Source organism: Euleptes europaea, chromosome 5 (genome assembly GCF_029931775.1).
Source record: "Euleptes europaea isolate rEulEur1 chromosome 5, rEulEur1.hap1, whole genome shotgun sequence".
In the NCBI taxonomy this organism is placed as follows: domain Eukaryota; kingdom Metazoa; phylum Chordata; class Lepidosauria; order Squamata; family Sphaerodactylidae; genus Euleptes; species Euleptes europaea.
This window is the reverse complement of record NC_079316.1, coordinates 89753370-89772446: the sequence shown is the minus strand read 5'-3', so window position 1 is coordinate 89772446 and position 19077 is coordinate 89753370. Positions and strand designations below refer to the sequence as shown.

Genomic DNA, 19077 nt, shown 5'->3' with positions numbered 1-19077 from the left:
GTACACAGGTGCTCATGAGGGAGGAGGTGCCCCTCATGATATCATGGATCCAGGTCATTTAGGATTAACACCAGCACTTTGCGTTATGTACTGAAACCACCTGGGAGCCAGTACTATTATTTCAGCAGAGGAGTGGTTTATAACTACTGGATCACGCTTACTAATAAGCAAGGAAGATGCATGTTGGATAATGTTGTCAACTCTGTGCTGGGAAATTCATGGAGATTTGGTGGGGGATACTGGGGATACCTGCTGAGCCAATCGGACTTTGGGGAAGGACAGGGACCTTAATGGGATATAATGCCATAGAGTCCACCCTCCAAAGCAGCCATTTTCTCCAGGGGGACTTTAGGCTGGAGATCAGTAGTAATTCCAGGACACCTCCAGGCCCCCCCTGGAGGTTGGCTACCATAAGGAACAACTGAAGTTTCTGAAAAGACCCTAAAGGGCGATCCCATGTATTATATCTATCAGTAACACTTACAACAACCCTGGAACGCATCGCAATATCATTATATGATGATATATGATGTAAGCCCCACTGAGCCCAGTTTGTCAGTGGAGAGCGGGATGCAAATAAAATTTATTATTATTATCGTTAATTATCATCTTCATCATCTCTACATTGCAGATGAGACAATGAGGATGACATAATAATGGCTTATAAATATCGCCGAATGAGTTTGTTCTAAAGGCAGGATTTGAACCAGGAATTTTCTGGTACACAGAACAGTCTCTCACCCACTGTGTATTAAGTGCTGTCAAGTCACCATGAGAACCATGGTCGTCTGGGCCAAAATGGGGCTATGAACAATACGTGTGCTTTTAGGAGACGTACCCTTCTCAGGACTCTTGGTATGAGAGGGAGGGAACGCATATAGCAGTTCGTTGGGCCACGGAGCTATCAGTGCATCTGTCTTCTCTGCTCCCTGTTGCTTGTACCTGGTGAAGAACCTGTTCATTTGGTTGTTGTTGTTTGTGGCAAACAGGTCCATCTGTGGTGTTCCGAATTTCTGAGTGATGATGTGAAAAACTTCCGGATGAAGGGACCACTCTGCCTCGCTGAGCGTCTCCCTGCTAAGCCAATCGGCTTGGATGTTGACAGAGCCCTGTATGTGTTCGGCTGAGAGGGAGGCCAGATTGCTCTCGGCCCATGTCAGTATTTTCAGTGCTTCTCTGTGTAGGGCTGAGGACCTCGATCCCCCCTGCTTGTTTAAGTGAGCCTTTGCGGCTACATTGTCCGTCCTGATTAGAACGTCCTTTCCCTGGATTTGAGGATGGAAGGCCTGAAGAGCTCTGAAGATTGCCCTGATTTCGAGAATGTTTATGTGCAGTTTTTGCTCCTGGGGATTCCAAGTGCCCTGTGTCGGGAGATCCTGTAATGTTGCCCCCCAACCTGTAGGGCAAGCGTCTGTGGGATGAGGCAGATGAACAGAAGTCCCTTGGATAGGTTTCTTGGAACAGACCACCATTGTAAACTCTTTTTTGCTTCCTTGTAAAGTAGGACATTTTTGTCTCTTTTCTGCTGGATGTCTCCCTGGTAAGGTCTGAGAAGCCATGGTAGAGGCCTTGCATGCAAACGCGCCCACTGAATGGTCGGGATACATGCTACCATGTGCCCCTGCAGCTTTGCTAGGGACATTAGCTTGGAGGATCGGGAAGTGTATGCTTTTTTGGCCAGGGAAGTGATTAGATGTACCTTTGCTTGTGTGAGATAGAGTTTGCTGTGTTTTGTGTCTATGTCTACTCCAAGGTGTCTCAGTCTTTCGGCAGGAGATAATTGGCTCTTTTTGTAGTTGATGATGAAACAGTGACTTGTCAACAATTCTATTACCCTCTGCGTGTGTTCTAGGCTTTGCTGTTTTGAGTCTGTGCATACTAGTATGTAGTCGAGATAAGGGTATATTCTGATCCCCTCTCTGCGTAGAACTGCTATGAGCATCACTAACACTTTGGTGAATACCCTCAGAGCAGAAGTTAATCCGAATGGGAGGGCCCTGAATTGGAACTGCATTCCCTGATACAGGAATCTGAGGAAGCGGCGGTGTGTGGGGTAAATGAGAATATGTAGATAAGCTTCGGTGAGATCTATAAACGTTAGAAAGTCCAATGGTCAAAGAGCCTCTGTGACTGACCTCAGTGTTTCCATCCAGAAACGTTTTAAGGGAATGAACTTGTTCAAAAAATTGAGATCTAGAATGGGTCTCCATCCCCCGTCCCTTTTGGGAACGGTAAAGAAAATAGAATAAATTCCTGATGAACGCTCCATTGGAGGGACTATCTCTATGGCTTTTATGCTTAATAGGTGCTGTATAGCTTCTGAGGTCCTTTGTAGTTTGAGTTTGTTCTTTGAGGTTGGGGATACAACTACTCTGTTGGGTGGTATGCGTGAAAATTCTATTTTGTAGCCATGAGTGATGATGCTCTCTACCCCCTGGTCTGGATGGGAGGAAGACCATTGAGGTAGAAACAGGCTGAGCTTTCTTCCCACCAGAGGAGATATGGCGTCATTGCTTGTTTTGGCAGCTGGGTTTATCCCCTTTGCTGCCTTGGAAAAGGGAGAACTTTGTTGTCCTATTGAACCTCTCTCCTCTACGAAAGGAGCTGCGGTTTTGGTTCCATTGAAACCAGCGCTGATCAGGTCTGTATTTCTGAAGAGTGTGGTAAGTTCTAAAGGAAGTGGATTGGGAGAAGCCCCTGGATTCTTTTGGAAGGCTCTTAGGTAAGGCTTTCTTTTTATCCTTGGTCTCAATGAGAATGGGGTCCAACTTATCCCCAAAGAGCCTCTTCCCTTGAGAAGGGAAGCCCATGAGGACAGATTTTGAACGATGTTCGATCTGCCAAGGGCGTAACCACAGTGCTTGTCTGGCTGCTGATGACGTGGCTAAGGCTCTAGCAGCAAAAGACATAGTGTCTAGTGTAGAATCAGCTAGAAAGGAGACTGCTCTCAGAAGTCTATATACCCCTTCACAGGCCTGCTTCTCCTCCTGAGGAATGAGCTGTGCCAGTTTTCTTGCCCAAATAATAGCTGCCCTAGAAACTAGTGCAGAGGTAATGGAAGCGCTGATAGCTAGAGCAGAAGCCTCATGAGCTTTTTTACATGCTAGCTCTGCTTTCCTATCTGCAGGGTCCCTGATCATAGCTTGGCCTTCTTCAGTTACCAAATCAGATGTGTGTAATGCAGTAACTGGTGCTTCCACAAAGGGTACTTTCAGTAACTCTGAGGTGTTATGGTCAATGTTATAAAACTTTTTTGATGTGAGTGGGAATTGCTTGGAAGTCATTGGCTTCTCCCACTCTGATTTCATAAGGGTTAATAAGTAGTCTGGTACTGGGACTACCCTGTCTGGGGTGTCATGCATATTGAAGAACTCCTTGGTTCCCTTTTTTCTCTTTGGGTGAGAAGCTTCAGAGTCCTCTGCCAAGTCTAGGGCTGCTAAGGTTTTGGAGAGTAAAAGAGGAAATTTCTCTGCATTAAAAATTCTGGATTGTTTGGGTTGCTCAATAATGTCCTCTCCGTCAGAACTGAACTCTCCCTCCTCTTTATCAGAATTCTCTCCAGATGAGGCTGAGGAGTTGCCACCTTGCATCTGGTAAGACTGAGACCCAGAAGTGTCTTTTAAAGCCACCTTTGTGGGCCATCTACTATCCCCAGAAGTATCTGCCCTGCTTGCAGTATCAGCAGAAGTTTCTATAGCCCTTGCCCCCCAGGAGGAGCTTCCCTGAGGAGAAGAGGAAGGAGGAGGAGGTTGAGCCATCCTTAAGCCTTCTGTGAAGGCGTCTCTGATTAAAGTGGAGAGCTCTGCTTTTAGAAAGGCCAAACCGCTCTCTTGGATCAGGGGAGGAATTGTCCTACCAGAAGTCGCAGTCTCCGCTGACGCGTCCCGTCCCTGATTTTGAGGCGAGCCGCCTGTGGACGGGGTTTCCAAAGGCAAGGGCGAGCCACCAGCCTCAGTAACTTCTCCCCTTTCAGGCGGTAAGGGAGTAACGAACTCGGCCGCTGTAGTATCCCCGCTGCAAAACGCTGCGGAATTCTCTCTGCTTTTGGGCGGCGCAGCTTTTGCAGAGCGGGCGGTGGCGGGGAATCGTTTAGCGCGTTTGTTGGTAGCCGAGCCGGCTCTCTTGCGCTTGTTGGCACCACTCGCGCCTGATTTTACTTTCGATTTCCCCTTAGAATCGGCTGCATAGCTGCAAGAAGGCTGGTTGGAGCCCGGAGGGGAACTCCGTGGAGCTGCCGACAGAAGGCTAGGATCTAAATCTGTCTGCGCAATATAGGAATCCTCTTGCCCGGCAGCCACTTTGTTGCACAGTAAAAAATGACTACCCTCTTTTCCCTTTTCTATTTTCCTAAACTATTAGGAAAGGAAGAAAGAGAGAGAGTTAGATAAGTAAAGAATTTAGCAGTAGGATAGAATATAAGAAAAGATAGAAAGAATAAGGCTATCTAATCCCTTTTTAAGCTGAGAGCTGCGAAAAAGGCTGCTCTCCCGATAAAGGCAGGAAGTAGAATGGCAATAGGGGAGTTTACCCCAGGGGGCTAGACAATTTTAATATTTATTCCTGTCTCCCGAGTTAAGAGGAAATGGAAGCACCCTTCATGAAGATGCCCTTTGGACCCTCTGAGAGAGAAGTTGTGTAATTCCCCAGTAGTCAGTACTTTTATCTTCTTGATGTTCTGCTGTAATCCTGCTTTGGCACTTTCTGCTCTCACCCACTAAGCTACACTACAACCATCTTCCCATTTGGACTAAGATCTGGTAGACTCCACTCTGCCATGGAAGCTCACTGGGTGGCGTTAGGCCAGTCATACACACTCAACCTAACCTACCTCGTGGTTGTTGTGAGGAAAAAAATGGAGATGAACAGAATGACGTAAGCTACCTTGAGTCTTCCCTAGGGAGAAAAGTGAGTTATAAATGAAGTTATTAAATAAATAAAATCCCCTCAATTTCTACCCCAGATTCATATGAATTTAAAAACCTGTCTCACCTCTAATCTTTAGCACTGAAGGAAGCCTTGTCAAATTTTAAGGAAAGCTGCTTGGGAAACAATTTAGGCCCAAGTGCCTTTTGAAGTACCATGGCCCCAAGCTGACGTCATGGCACAGTGGGAGCCCAGCCTGAAGAGAGCCTCTCAAAGGTCACCAGCAATGACGGATAACTAGCAGGCGAGGTCATTAAACTGTGGGTGTTGCCGACTGATTGCCGGAAGATGTGACAAAACCGCAAAAGGAAAGTGTCAGAATCAGAAGCAGGGAACAAAGGGAAAGGCCTGCCCAAAGGCTGATGGAGGAAATAATGCTTTGGTAAACTATTCCCGTTTTGCATCTTACCCAAAGAGGTCATGTTTTATTGATCTTTTCGGTTAGCTCATTAAGCTCCCCAATGGGTCCTTTTTCCATCTGAAAAGGCAGCTGCCCCTCTTTCAGTTCCCCCCATAGCATCCTGAACATTCACACAGTGAAAAGCATTCCCTGCTGAGTATAACCCATGAAATGAGGTTGAAAATAAAGCTTTTGATTAAGCCTGACAATTCTGAGCTTCTCATGCCGTCATCCCCCCTAACAACACACACAAGCACACACCCTTAACAAAAATGACATCAACCAAGACAAGGAAAAGGAAAAGTCCCCGCCAGGGCATTGAAGCCCTATCTCTGCTCCACAGCTTGGGCGGCTTTAGCCATCAGCATTATATACATGAGAAATATTTGCATTTTCACTTTGTTATTTGACAAGACTACACAATTTGATTATACGAACAGATTTCAAATGGTCACTTTGCACATTTAGAAGTTTATGCACAGAAGGTGTAAAACGTGGAACGGTCCCTTGACAGCTACCATAAAAAATGAAAAATAAGTTTGGACCAAAAAGAAAAAAAACCAGTCCTTTCTAACAGTCTTTCAGAAATTGCACAAGCAGTTGGACTGGGAATTTCAACTCTAACAAAACAAAAACAAAAAAAGATCATTCACTTGACTACCACCAATCTGTTCTAGTTCTAGGACTTTCAATTCTCAGCAGTGATTTGTTTGATTTTTATAAAGTTCAGGTAAACTCAGCCGTTGCAGATCACTTCAAACAAATTCCATTATATATCCAAACATCTGACAGCGCAGTCCTAAGAATGCTTTCTTAGGAGTAAGCCCCAGTGAATACACTTGAGCAGGATTTTGAGTAGACCTGCTTAGGATTGCTCTCTAACTATGGTCAAGAATCATCCAGTCTTTCAGATAGGGTCTGCATGTACAGTGGAGATGCTGATAAGAGCAATGAGGATAGAAACCCCTAAATCTGTAGCAGGATCTTGAAATGACAATCCTGACTTAAAGACCAATTTGAAAACCCATTACTCCCAACCTCCAAATCAAATCTTCTGATAATGAATCAAACTTTATTTGTAAACTACTTCTGAGTAATTCCCTGCTTCATCTACATTTCCTCCTTGGAATCTGATGGTAGGGAAGTGCTTTCCACTCTTCTGCATCCCTGCTTCAAGCATTTCCTTCTTCCATTCTCACTTGATATTTTTTCCTTCCATAACTAGCTCACACACCCTCCAGAAACTCCCAACAAAGGCATGCACAATATGCACCCATCTGTCTTCTCTCCATTCCTTCACCTAACAGAGTATTTCTTCCATAATCCACACAATGCTGCAGACCAACTGCTTTAAAAAAAATCAAAGAATATAAATTATAAATATACTACAGCTTGCTCAGTGTTTTAATCTATGAACTGAAATGCCTCATGACATAACACTATTCATTTTAATCAGTTACCTTCATATTGGTAGAAAAGAGCAAGAGTCCAGTAGCACCTTAAAAACTAACAAAATTTCTGGCAGGGTATAAGCTTTTGTGAGTCACAGCTCATTTCTTCATATGGCCTCATCAGTAACCTTCATATTGGCCTCAAATTGTAGTGTGGAGAGGGCCTACTTCTAGGATAGCATGGCACATCCTCATCTGCTTAACTCTCTGGCCCTTTTCTCCCAGCCTCCATGTTGGGGCAAGATATTTCTCCCGCACCCCTAAATAAGATCATTGCAAAGATTTATCATGCTTATAGGGAGACATTCTGCTACAGTGCAAGAGGAAAAACACTTGCAATGGGAAGAAGGAAGAAGAAGAAAGAAGGGAGAAGGAACAAGAAGAAGAGTTGGTTTTTATATGCCAACTTTCTCTACCACTTAAGGCAGAATCAAACCAGCTTACAATCACCTTCTCTCCCCCTCCCCACAACAGACACCCTGTCAGGTAGGTGGGGCTGAGAGCTGTGACTAGCCAAAGGTCACCCAGCTAGCTTCATGTATAGGAGTGGGGAAACCAACCTGGTTCACCAGATTAGCCTCCGCAGTTCATGTGGAGGAGTGGGGAATCAAACCCGGTTCTCCAGATCAGACTCCACCGCTCCAAACCACCGCTTTTAACCACTACACCATGCAGGGGAGATATTTCCCAGTATCGGTCACCTTCCTCTTTATCTTGAACCACCCTATAGCATTTCTGCTCGTCTAGCCAATACTGCTTGGTGACTGAGCCCATTAAAGCAGAAGTCCAAGGAAGGAGCCCTCGTCTCTGCACTCCAGACAGAAAAGCAGCCAATCAGAGGGGCAAAAGAGCATCAGGAACTATTCAGGGGCCATCTGGTGCCCAGACTCTGCATCCTACTGACTTCTACCATTCTACCCAGCCAGGAAGAAAGGAAGGAATGAGCAAACTGAAATCAGAGGAAGGGAAACAGACTGAAATCTTTAAGAAAGTGTCTGAAGATATTTAGATGCCAGAAGTGGAACATAGCAAATAATCTCTAAAATTAAGAGAGACAAAATCAATAATGGTCTTCCACATTCTCTAGAACTTGGGGAGTATCTCTTATTGTTTTCCTTCTTTGTTAATAAAAGAATAAAACAGAAGTTCCTCTAAGCAATCGAGACACACACAAAAAAAGATATCATAGCTTTCAAAGGAGCCAGATTACTTGGAGCACACAGGAGAGATCAGGCACAGGGGAGAGAAATCTTCCAACATAATTGCATACGTATTGGAAAAATAAAGCATCCTCTACAGTCATTTTCCAACACAAGGCATAAGCTGCTATTGAGACTTCTTTGTGCCATTTGTATTAACTGTCTGTTCAATGCAAAAAAGGGGGTAGGGTGAAAGAGAGGCATTTGTTTTGAGAATGAGTATTCCAGCCAAGGTAAATTTATATACACCAAATGAACCAAGAGGTATTTTAAGGTCCAGTTTAGAAGTAACATTCCTAATCTCTGAACTGAAATTTGAAGTTGGGAAATGCACTGCAGATTTCCTCATCTCTCTGTCCTTTCATCTTCTGCACAAATTCCCTCCTCCCTTCCAAGATGTGCTGTAACCACAGACATCTAAATTTCATACCTTGTACTAGAATATGGCCCTGACCTGGATGGCCCAGGCTAGCCTGATCTCGTCAGATCTCAGAAGCTAAGCAGGGTCAGCCCTGGTTAGTATTTGGATGGGAGACCACCAAGGAATACCAGGGTTGCTGTGCAGAAGGTACTGGCAATCCACCTCTGTTAGTCTCTTGCCATGAACACCCCCCCCCAAAAAAAAGGGGTCACCATAAGTCGGCTGCGACTTGAAGGCACTTTACACACACACACACTAGAATATGACCACAGCCTGAGAGTATGCACATACAAGGAAGCAAAGCATACACACCAGTGGAAGGAAGACTATATGTCGTAACCAGGCATGTTCACACTCACACACAACTGCCTTCTGGTTCCCATTAGTAACAACTGCAACACAACAACAACAAACCAAAAGGGCCTCACTATGTTCATGAGGGTGAGGACATAGTTCTGGACATGTTCCTTCCCATGGAACCGCACAACTGAATCATCCACAGCTAGCAGAACCTCTATGTTGTAGTCATCCTTCTTGGCATGGCGTTTCTTCCGCTCTGCTTCACCAAGCTGGTCTTCAATCATGTCCAGAGTGTTTGGGAGCTGACCCAGGCTAAAGGCTGGAACTATGAAGGTAAAAAGAGAGAGACAGAATGACACCATAAGCACAGCGAAGAAGTTTCCGTTATTATCCTGGTATCTTTTTAGATTCTGAAAAGGTTGACAAAAGAGGGGCTTCTCTGTATAAATAGAATATGCAGTTTCCTCCTAAAAGAGTCAAGCTAATGAACACAAAGTTACACTTTGCAAACAAAACTGGAGTCCAGTAGCAACTTAAAGACCAACGCAATGTTCCAGGATAGAAGTTTCCCGGACAAGACCCCAGATAAGCTTCATGGTAGATGGGAGAGGGGTACATGCAACACTGCCATGCCTACACTGGAGATACTTTTCTACCTTTCTGCTCTGGAGATATTCAAGTGACGGGCATTGCCTCTGAATCAAGGGTTGCCAATGCCATCTGGAACAGACATGGGACGGGAGGAATTAAGAAGAAACTTGAAATTTGCCATCATCTATTCTACACAATGTTACATGTAGGCATAGTCCTGCCTTTGTTGTGATGATCCTTGAACGTTTCTGTTTTCTCTTGTTGGATGGTAGACCTGCGGTAGACCACATGTGCTCTTCCATTCTTTTCTGTCTCCCGCTGACCCCGCTCCAGGGGTTCAATAAAAAACTCACCACTGTCTGTTCGAATCAGGCCTGCCTGAAAAAGCACAGAAAATAATGGGAACATGAAAATAAAGTGCATATTTATTTGTGGTATTTGCAGGAAAGTTCATGATCTGAGGAGGTCAGGAAGGCTCCTGCTCTCCTGGCTTTCTGCAAACTATGCAAAACTGAATTACGCAAGAGTGCTTTTCTACACAGGCAATAGGGTAGCACTGTCACAAAAGGCGTCACAAGTTACTTGGATAAATTATTGGGGACAGTGGTCTGTCCTATCGTGTATAGTTTGATGTGGGTTGGATCCTAGTGTGTAATTGTGCATCATGCAATGTGTCATGTTAACACTTATGCCTTGCTTCAGTTCTGTTTCTAGACTGCTGGTAGGTTCTACAAACCAAATCCTATTTCATTGTTTGTTGAAAGTCCCATCCTGTTGATCTTATTGACTCACTCTGTGTAATCCGCCTTGAGTCCCAGTGAGAAAGGCAGACAATAAATAATGTAAATAAATGCATACATAGACCACGGGGTATCTTCTGTCCCAGTCAAATGAACTAAGGACAACAAGCATGTCCCTGACTCCATTTCCCTCTGAAGTATAAATACAGGCCTCACACTGGTTGTGCTAATTATTATTTGTAAGGCTTAATACCATGAAGAGCCCTAGTGACATCATTTGCTAGTAAAGCAGCAGTTGGGTTATGATCTTCTTGTATTAGACACTCTAGAATTTAGGCATTAACTTGCTTCTGAAAAGAAAATGCAATCAGACATCAGTTCCGCTGGGGCCCATACACAGTTAAATTCCCACTTGGAATCACTATTAAGGAATAGTGAACACATTTATTAAATTAATTTTTAGCAATTTATTATTTATTTAAAACATTGTAATGCTGCCTTGCCACCCCATTCAGGGTCCCCAAGGCGGCAAACATTAAAAATTTGATACAGTCGCTTCAAAATAAGCTTTCCAAAGGTATTTTTAAAGATAACACAACAAAGCACAACTAGTTAAAATATATTTCCGTACACAAAACAAATGCACACATTGTTTGTGGTGACTTAAACAAAACTTCAGCTTATTCTAATCTTTGATCCCATAGGTGCTATTTATTCTGCAGTAACCAAGGTTAATTCAATATGTTGCAGAGAAATATAAATTTGTAACTATTAACATGGCAAGACTTACTGCATTTGTTACAAAGAAAAGGCAAAAAAACAACAACCAAAAATACAGCAAATTATTAGACGATGTGACCCTATCCTACCATATCTGGCCTTTCCTGGCAATACATGGACTAGCATACAGAGGGCCCACGGCACAGGTGCCCAAGGATGGAAGTGACCCAGACACTATCCTGGACCAAGCTGTATGGAGCCAGGAGGACTTCGCACATGGCAAGCAGCAATATGGATCATGACAAGGAAGTGAACTGGAATCTATCTTGGACAATGGACAGGAGATTGGGACGTTTGCATAACCATCAATGTGGCTGTCCTATCAAGATCTGCCTGATCTAGTCACAGCTCTCTCAGCCCCACCTACCTCACAGGGTGTCTGTGGTGGGGGGTTGAAGGGAAGGTGATTGTAAGCCGGTTTGATTCTTCCTTAAGTGGTAGAGAAAGTCGGCATATAAAAACCAACTCTTTTTCTTCTACTTTCTTCTCATTTAGAGCTATCAGAATCTTTTGTGGAGCTTCTAAACTCTTTCCAGATTTCCTGTATTTTCTCAACATGAGACTAATAGTGCAATCCTAAACAGAGTTATACTCTTCTAAACCCACTGATTCAATAGATTTAGAAGGGTGTAACCCTGCTTAGAATTGCACAGTAAGAAGGCCACTCCCAAATTCTAACTCTTCAAAACTAAGTTTTCAGGTGGCTTTCTGGGTTCTAATAGCATCACAATTCTGACATCCTACAGTTTGACCAATTCAACCAGAAGCTGGCTTTAGAAATGCCAACTATGACAGCCAGCGTGGTGTAGTGGTAAGAGCGGTGGTTTGGAGCGGTGGAGTCTGATCTGGAGAACCGAGTTTGATTCCCCACTCCTCCACATGAGCTGAGGAGGCTAATCTGGTGAACTGGATTTGTTTCCCCACTCCTACACATGAAGCCAGCTAGGTGACCTTGGGCAAGTCACACACTCTTAGGCTCACCCACCTCACAGGGTGTCTGTTGTGGGGAGGGGAAGTGGCAGAGAAAGTCAGCATAGAAAAACCAACTCTTTTTCTTCTATTACAGTGATGAACAGCCCTGGACAAAGAAGTGGATGCGTGAAACAACCAGAGACATCAGAAATACCTGAAATGCCAGCTGTTAGGAATAATAATTAAGCTTCCAGCAAATCTGCACTGAAACTGCAGGCTCAGTTATATTCTGAAACTCGGTCTAGTTACAGTTTTGCTTTGGGCAATCGGAAGGAAGTCAAATCACATGCACTGGAGATGGATTGGTTTTGGCAAGGGTGACAATACTGACCTAGAGGTCAACTGATTCTGCCTACTCACTATCCACTTTCACTTCATCCGTTGGCTAAGAGAAACCGCTTTTGTAACACATACCAGAGACACCCTTTGAAGCTCTGCAACAATCCAGACTATTTTTTTAAGAAATATTTTTTGTCCCCACTAAATCAACAGAACTCTTTGGGAATTTGAAACTGAGATCTGCCATATTACCATATTTGGTGGCCTCCAGTCTATTACACTCCAGGGTTAATCTGTTGCCACAACCTTTTCCAAGCATACCAGCTGGACCACAGTAGGATTTCAATGGTGCCAAGCACCTATAGCCGTCAGGTGATTGCACTACCAAAGGTAAGGTGCGTCACCCTACACTGGATTCACTGGGCTAAAATATTCTGCATATCAAGCTTCAAGTGGATGACATAATTTGTTTAAGATAATCAATATAAGAATACTAACATCAAGAATTATGATGTTGATAATATATAGAGGTGAAATAAGGAAATATAACATTATAATATGAATGCTATAACATGAAAATGAGAACTTACTAAGAGATCAAGAAAATGCACCAATTTTGGGAAGATACATAACCAAATTGAAATAAAGTGTGAGATATATACAACAGAAGCTTTTTGTCATAGTTAGGTACAAATATAGATGCAGAAAGGCAGAACTGTTTAAAAATCAAATAATATGATATTGTACTTAAAGTTCAAACCAATGTAGTAACTGGTATAAAATCAGGTAATTTATATTTCTGTTCAGTAATATTTTTTAATAATGATAGAATATATCCAAGTAGTGAATATAGCAGGGATTCCAATAATAATGCTTCAGGTGGTTGTTTTACTTGGCCTATGTTTATGATTTTTTTTGTTTTTCCTTCCCAATATCCCTTTTTAATTTCTGTACCCCTCATTTAAAAAACCAATAATTTTTTTTAAAGCTTCAACGAGATGAGGTATTTCTTATATCATATTTAAGCATTTTTTTACAAGGAAGTGGACAATAAATATGTTAGATCAACAAACAGTAATGAACCCATACAGAAGTAACCAAAGTTGAACTATTTTAAGTCATTTTTATATAGGTACCAGGATATGGGTTGCCATCCTCCAGATAGTAGCTGGAGATCTCCCACTATTACAACTGATCTCCAGCCAATAGAGATCAGTTCACCTAAAGAAAATGGCTGCTTTGGCAATTGGACTCCATGGCATTGAAGTCACTCCCCTCCCCAAACCCCGCCCTCCTCAGGCTCCACCCCCAAAACCTCCCGCCAGTGGTGAAGAGGGACCTGCCAACCCTATACCAGGATAAGGGTTGCCAACCTGCAGGCAGAGCCTGGAGATGTCCCAGAATTACAACTGATCTCCTGACTACAGGGATCATTTCCTCTGGAGAAAATGGCAGCTTTGGAGGGTAGACTGTATGGCATTACATCCCTGATGAGCTCCCTCCCCTCCCCAAGCTCTGCTCCCAAACCTCCCCAAGCTGGTGCTGGCAATACCTAACTAGTAATTATAATCCATGGAAGCATTCGTCTTAGAAATTCATTTCCCTTTGCTCTTTAAAAAACAACAACCCAGAAGTTAATGTTTGTTATTTTCTAAAGAAAAATAACCCATAAAAATGCAACTTGGCCATTGGAGGAAGTATACTACTTGGCATCCAAAGCCTAAGAAGCCCTAAAAGATATTGAAAAACAGCAAAAGACTGTTGGAAAGGCATGTTTTAAAAAAGCTAGCAATTTACTCAATCTCTTTAAGAACCCAAAGAATCTATTCTTGTTTACTTAGAAGTTCCCAGACCAACTCAATAGGCCTTACTTCCTGGTAAAGGTGCCTGTGATCTGCTGCCCTAATGTTATTGGCTGCACTACATTTCTGCAGAGAATACAAACAGCACCTTTTATGACTTTTGGAAACTCCCTGTAACCTCTTACATACATAGTCAACATCCTGGAAAGACCAAAAAGCTAGCTAGTCTAGACAATTGATTTTAATGATCTGTTGCCTGCTGGGCAATATTTTTTCCATGATTTAATAGTTCCTCTGAACAGATTAAGGCCACGAAACTGCAGGTGGCAGTGGGCCTCTGCTAATGAGTGGAATACAACACTTGGTCCAAAATCTACAATCAAACACTATAAAAGTCCCTCCAATCTTTACAAGCCAAAAAAAGCCAGATTCTACAAATAGAATGTATTGTGCAAGTCAGCCATGCCATAACCCATTCCTTTCACATGAGCAAGAATTGCCTGCAGACCCAATTCATCCAATTACTTAGGCCATTTATGCATGGGAGGTTTTGCCTTGGATTTGCTGCTCTCTGGATGCACATTTTCCCCATCCAAATTCTCAAAACTCTGCATGGGTGCTTATTGTTGAGTTCTGAGAATTTGGATGGGAAAAATGTGCATCTAAAGAGTGGCAAATCCAAGGCAAAACCTCCCATGCATAAATGGCCTTGGACACATGAAGCTGCCTTATACTGAATCAGACCCTTGGTCTAAGCATAGAAACATAGAGCTGGAAGGGACCTCAAGAGTCATCTAGTCCAACCCTCCTGCACAACACAAGAAATTCACAACTACCTCCCCCTCCACTCCCCCAGTGATCCCTGCCCAGAGGAAGGCAAAAAATCTCCAGGATCTGATTTGGCCTGGAGGAAAATTCCTTCCAGATCCCAAAGTGGCGATCAGAATTAGCCTGCGCATATAAGAAAGGGCCACAAGAGCCAAACACTTGCTCATCCTTTCCTGCCCTCCCTCTCATGATCTGCCTACGTTCATAGAATCAGCCTTGCTGTCAGATGGCCATCTAGCCTCTGCTTAAAAACCTCCAAAGGAGTACGTCCCAAAGAAGCCTGTTCCATTGAGGAAGCACTCTGTCAGGAAATTCTTCCTAACATTTAGCCAAAACCTCTTTCAGTTTAATTTCAAACATTTGGTTCTAGTCTGACCTTCTGTGGCAACAGAAAATAACTGCACCATCCTCTATATGACAGCCCTTCATGTACTTGAAGATGGCTATCATGTCACCTCTCAATTGTCTCCTCTACAGGCTAAATACACCCAGCTCCTTCAACCTTTTCTCATAGGACTTGGTCTCCAGTCCCCTCACTGTCTTCGTTGCCCTCTTCTAGACACATTCCAGCTAATCAGAAGTTGTTCCCATTTATTCAGCAGGGCTTATCTCAGTCTCAGGGAAGTATCCTTCAGGCTGCTACCATAGTTGCTTAAGTTAATTAGAGGTCTGGCTCTTCTGTTTTGTCTCTTGGTGGCTTGGGGATTGTTTTTTATAATGCATTTTGATATGCTTTAGGATGTATTGTGCACCATTGTTTTAGCTTGTTTTTCTGCAAGCCACCTTGAACCCTTTTCTGAAGAAATGCAAGATGCAAGCTTTTTAAATACATCAGTATTTAAAGGAAGAGGAGGAAAAGTTATAGGGAAGACTGGACAACAGTACAGTGGCAGTGTGCATATGCACTCTTTCGCTGTTCTGTCCAAGCATCCAATCCAGAACTGGCCAGCCTTTTCTTCAACCAGAGTTCCTTCGCATTATTTCAATCAGAGTTCCTTACCCAAGCTCCCTCCCCACCACCACCATCATGCCACCAAGTTTTGTTCTGCCCTAGAAACATCATAAGGACTAGGAAGAACACCAGGAGTGAAGTTATCAGCTAAGCAGCACAGAGAAAAATCCTATCACATAAAGCTTTAAACGAAAAAAGGAACACAGAGCAGATCTTTTCATAATCTTTTCTTGGGCCTTCTAGGGGATGCACAAGATAACTGCTGGAGATCCCTGATCCAGTCCAATGTGGAGAGGCCCATTAACTGATAACCAGGAGATTTCCAGGGTAGAGGGGCAGATGGTAGAGTGACTGAAAACCTGATGGACCTGACAACTTTGAGTTCTTTTTTATTTTATAGTGTTTATTAGTAACTGTTCCGTAAAAAAATACCAGAAATTATATAGAGCAAAACAGAGAAGCCAGAATGTCTAAAACAAGACAAAACAATATTCAGAAACCCAAGACCAAACAATACTTTAAATGAATACCAATAAAAATAATCATCTCACACTATTACCTCCCCACAAAGTTACTATAGCTAAGATTGCATAGACTGGAATAGTCACAACTGGCTGAACAGAAAGTTTCTCTGAGAAATTAAGTAAGCATGGAGCAGCAGCATGAATTTTTTTTTAAGTAAATGTCATCTTGCAATAATTGCAGTAGTTTGTGGTCATTTACATCTTTGTTTTCTCAGGCATTTTTATTTGGTGTGGTCCCTTCATACTGCCAAGCTTTGTACGTTTCCTTGAGAGAATCATTATTGTGTTAACTTTAGCATTTCTAAAAAAATTATTTCTGGATTTATGTCACCTTGGGGGTTTTTTCTAGAAGAAAGCAATAATAATTTTTTAAAAAATGAATGAATGAATGACCAAAATGGAGAACTGAAAGTCTTCAGTCGATTCCTCTACCATAGACCAACTGCAGACACAGAATACTCAAGAAATCACCTGGCTTACTCAACATCGCTAGGACTACATATAAAACATGGGATTCCTTCAAAAAACAAAGCTGTAGTAGCACAATTCCATTATTTGTATATTTCTCCCTTTCTTTTGGGACAGGGCCAAAACAACAGACGTGAAAGCAAATATCCCAAAATGAACTCAAACAGAAGCCTAATCCCATTATTTTCACTTCTCTCAACGGACCCAGCCCCAGACATTTCACGCAAGTGCGTTCTCCTCTGGAATCCCGTCTGCTGAGCAGCTCCAGAGTCCGAAGCAAACTCCACGCCAAGAGAGATTTGCTTGGCAGGAGCTCCCGGCAGCCCCCAGCTCGGGCACACAGGAGACAAGGCTTCAGTAGTCCCTGCCAACATTTGCAGCTGCTTGCCAGCCCTCTGGTAAAGCGAGGACTTAAACATTTTTAGTCAAAACGGTGGTAGCAAGATATGGCTGACCCTTAAACTACCAGATTTTGCCCTCTAAAAGAACTGAAGTGCACCGTGTATGAATCCAAACTCAATCAAAGCTGATTTACATATTTAAGACAATAACGTGATGCCGAGAATGTGCCACTGCAGACAGAGGGACTACATGTTGGAATGCTACCCAATGTAAAACAAAGTTGTCTCTCCCTGTGAAAAGCCAGCCTATCAGGAAGGGTTCCAACCTAGCCCTTTTCTGAACGTAGAGGTAGTTTTGAAGTGAGATGTTCTTAAGCATGTGGGAGCCAGCACGGTGTAGTGGTTAAAAGCAGTGGTTTGGAGCGGCGGACTCTGATCTGGAGAACCGGGTTTGATTCCCCACTCCTCCACATGAGCAGCGGACACTAATCTGGTGAATTGGGTTGGTTTCCCCACTCCTACACGTGAAGCCAGCAGGGTGACCTTGAGCTAGTCACACTCTCTCAGCCCCACCTACCTCACAGGGTGTCTGTTGTGGGGAGGGGAAGGGAAGGTGATTGTAAGCTGCTTTGATTCTCCCTTAAGTGGTAGAGAAAGTTGGCATATAAAAAACAGCTCTTCTTCATCCCCTTGCCTGTATTTTTAAGTGGTACAGTCCCAAGGGGGGGGAAGGTGACATGGTATAGCTCGATCGCATCAGATATCTAAAGCTAAGCAGGGCAGGTACTTGGAAGACTTTGCTGGGGAAGGCCATGGAAAACCACATCTGCTTCTCACTTGCCTTGAAAGCTCCTCGCTTGGGTCACTTTAAGTCAGCTGTGACTTGATGGCACTTTACGCACACCCACAATCCCAAGAGCACTAAAGCCACATGGAATCTTGTGTGACCTTAAAGACTAACATGTACTACAGCATCAGTGCTTCTTGGCCAGACCTCCAGACGGATGCAACAACTGTATTCGTCTTTAGGATGTCACAGGGTTGCTGATCTTACTGCAGCAAACCAGCATAGCTGTCCCTCTGGACTTTAGTATCACATGATTTTTCCTGACTTTAAAATCTGCCAGCAGCACTCGGTGCTCAAGTACTTTGGATCCATTAAAGTTGCCAGCTGTTCAGAATCTGCATGGGCAGAGGAAGGAATAGCCTTTCCTCTGTTCAAGGCAGTCTTCATCTGGTCTTGAACAGCCAAAAATAAAACAGGGCTAGCTGCTGTCCTGGCATGGACTGCAGACTCCTTAGACTTGCTTCGCAGTTTCCTCCTAGCTATTTATGAGCCCCATGGTGCAGAGTGGTAAGCTGCAGTACTGCAGTCCAAGCTCTGCTCAAGACCTGAGTTCGATCCCAATGGAAGTTGGTTTCAGGTAGCCAGCTCAAGGTTGACTCAGCCTTCCATTCTTCCGAGGTCGGTAAAATGAGGACCCAGCTTGCTGGGGGTAAAGGGAAGACGACTGGGGAAGGCACTGGCAAACCACCCCGTAAACAAAGTCTGCCTAGTAAATGTTGGGATGTGAGGTCACCCCATGGGTCAGGAATGACCCGGTGCTTGCACAGGGGACCTTTACCTTTTACCTATTTATGAGTACATAGGGACAAGAGAAGAAAGGAAATTCTCCTGTTCCATTCCTATCCGAACCTCCTATTTTCCCATTCTGCATTAAGTATCTTTAAACAATCTCTCCATCTCATTGCTCTCCTCCAAAAATTAAGGTTAATCTTAGCCAGGGTGCTTATTTTTCACATGACTCAGACCTGCCTGCAACATAAAGTCACACCCAAGTGAGTGCATGAATATGTACAAAGGGCCTACAAAGCAATGCAGCGTACCTGTACATATCTGGAATTTGAAGTGAGATGTACTTAAGTGTGTGATCCTGTCACCTGTATTCTGAAGTGGTACAGTTCCAAGTCGGGGACTCCAGGCAGGCCTAGTCTAAGTTAGGGATTTTGCAAGGAGGGTCATACATTTTCCCAGTGGGACCGAAAAAGTACGCGACTTGCCCAAGACTATCTAGTACATTCAAATCTAAGCACAGATTGAAGCAA

The 19077-nt window shown here is 43.5% G+C and overlaps 1 protein-coding gene across 2 annotated transcripts in view; it reads right to left on the bottom strand.

Moving 5' to 3' along the window:
* ADAMTS14 (ADAM metallopeptidase with thrombospondin type 1 motif 14) overlaps nucleotides 1-19077 on the bottom strand; it is an 86662-nt gene that overhangs the window by 46030 nt on the left and 21555 nt on the right. For both annotated transcript variants that reach the window (XM_056849706.1, XM_056849707.1), the window contains exons 3-4: nucleotides 9507-9663; nucleotides 8823-9013 (exon numbers count right to left, since the gene is read on the bottom strand). In XM_056849706.1, the coding sequence (XP_056705684.1) occupies nucleotides 8823-9013; nucleotides 9507-9663 (348 nt within the window). The remainder of the gene's footprint in view (nucleotides 1-8822; nucleotides 9014-9506; nucleotides 9664-19077) is intronic.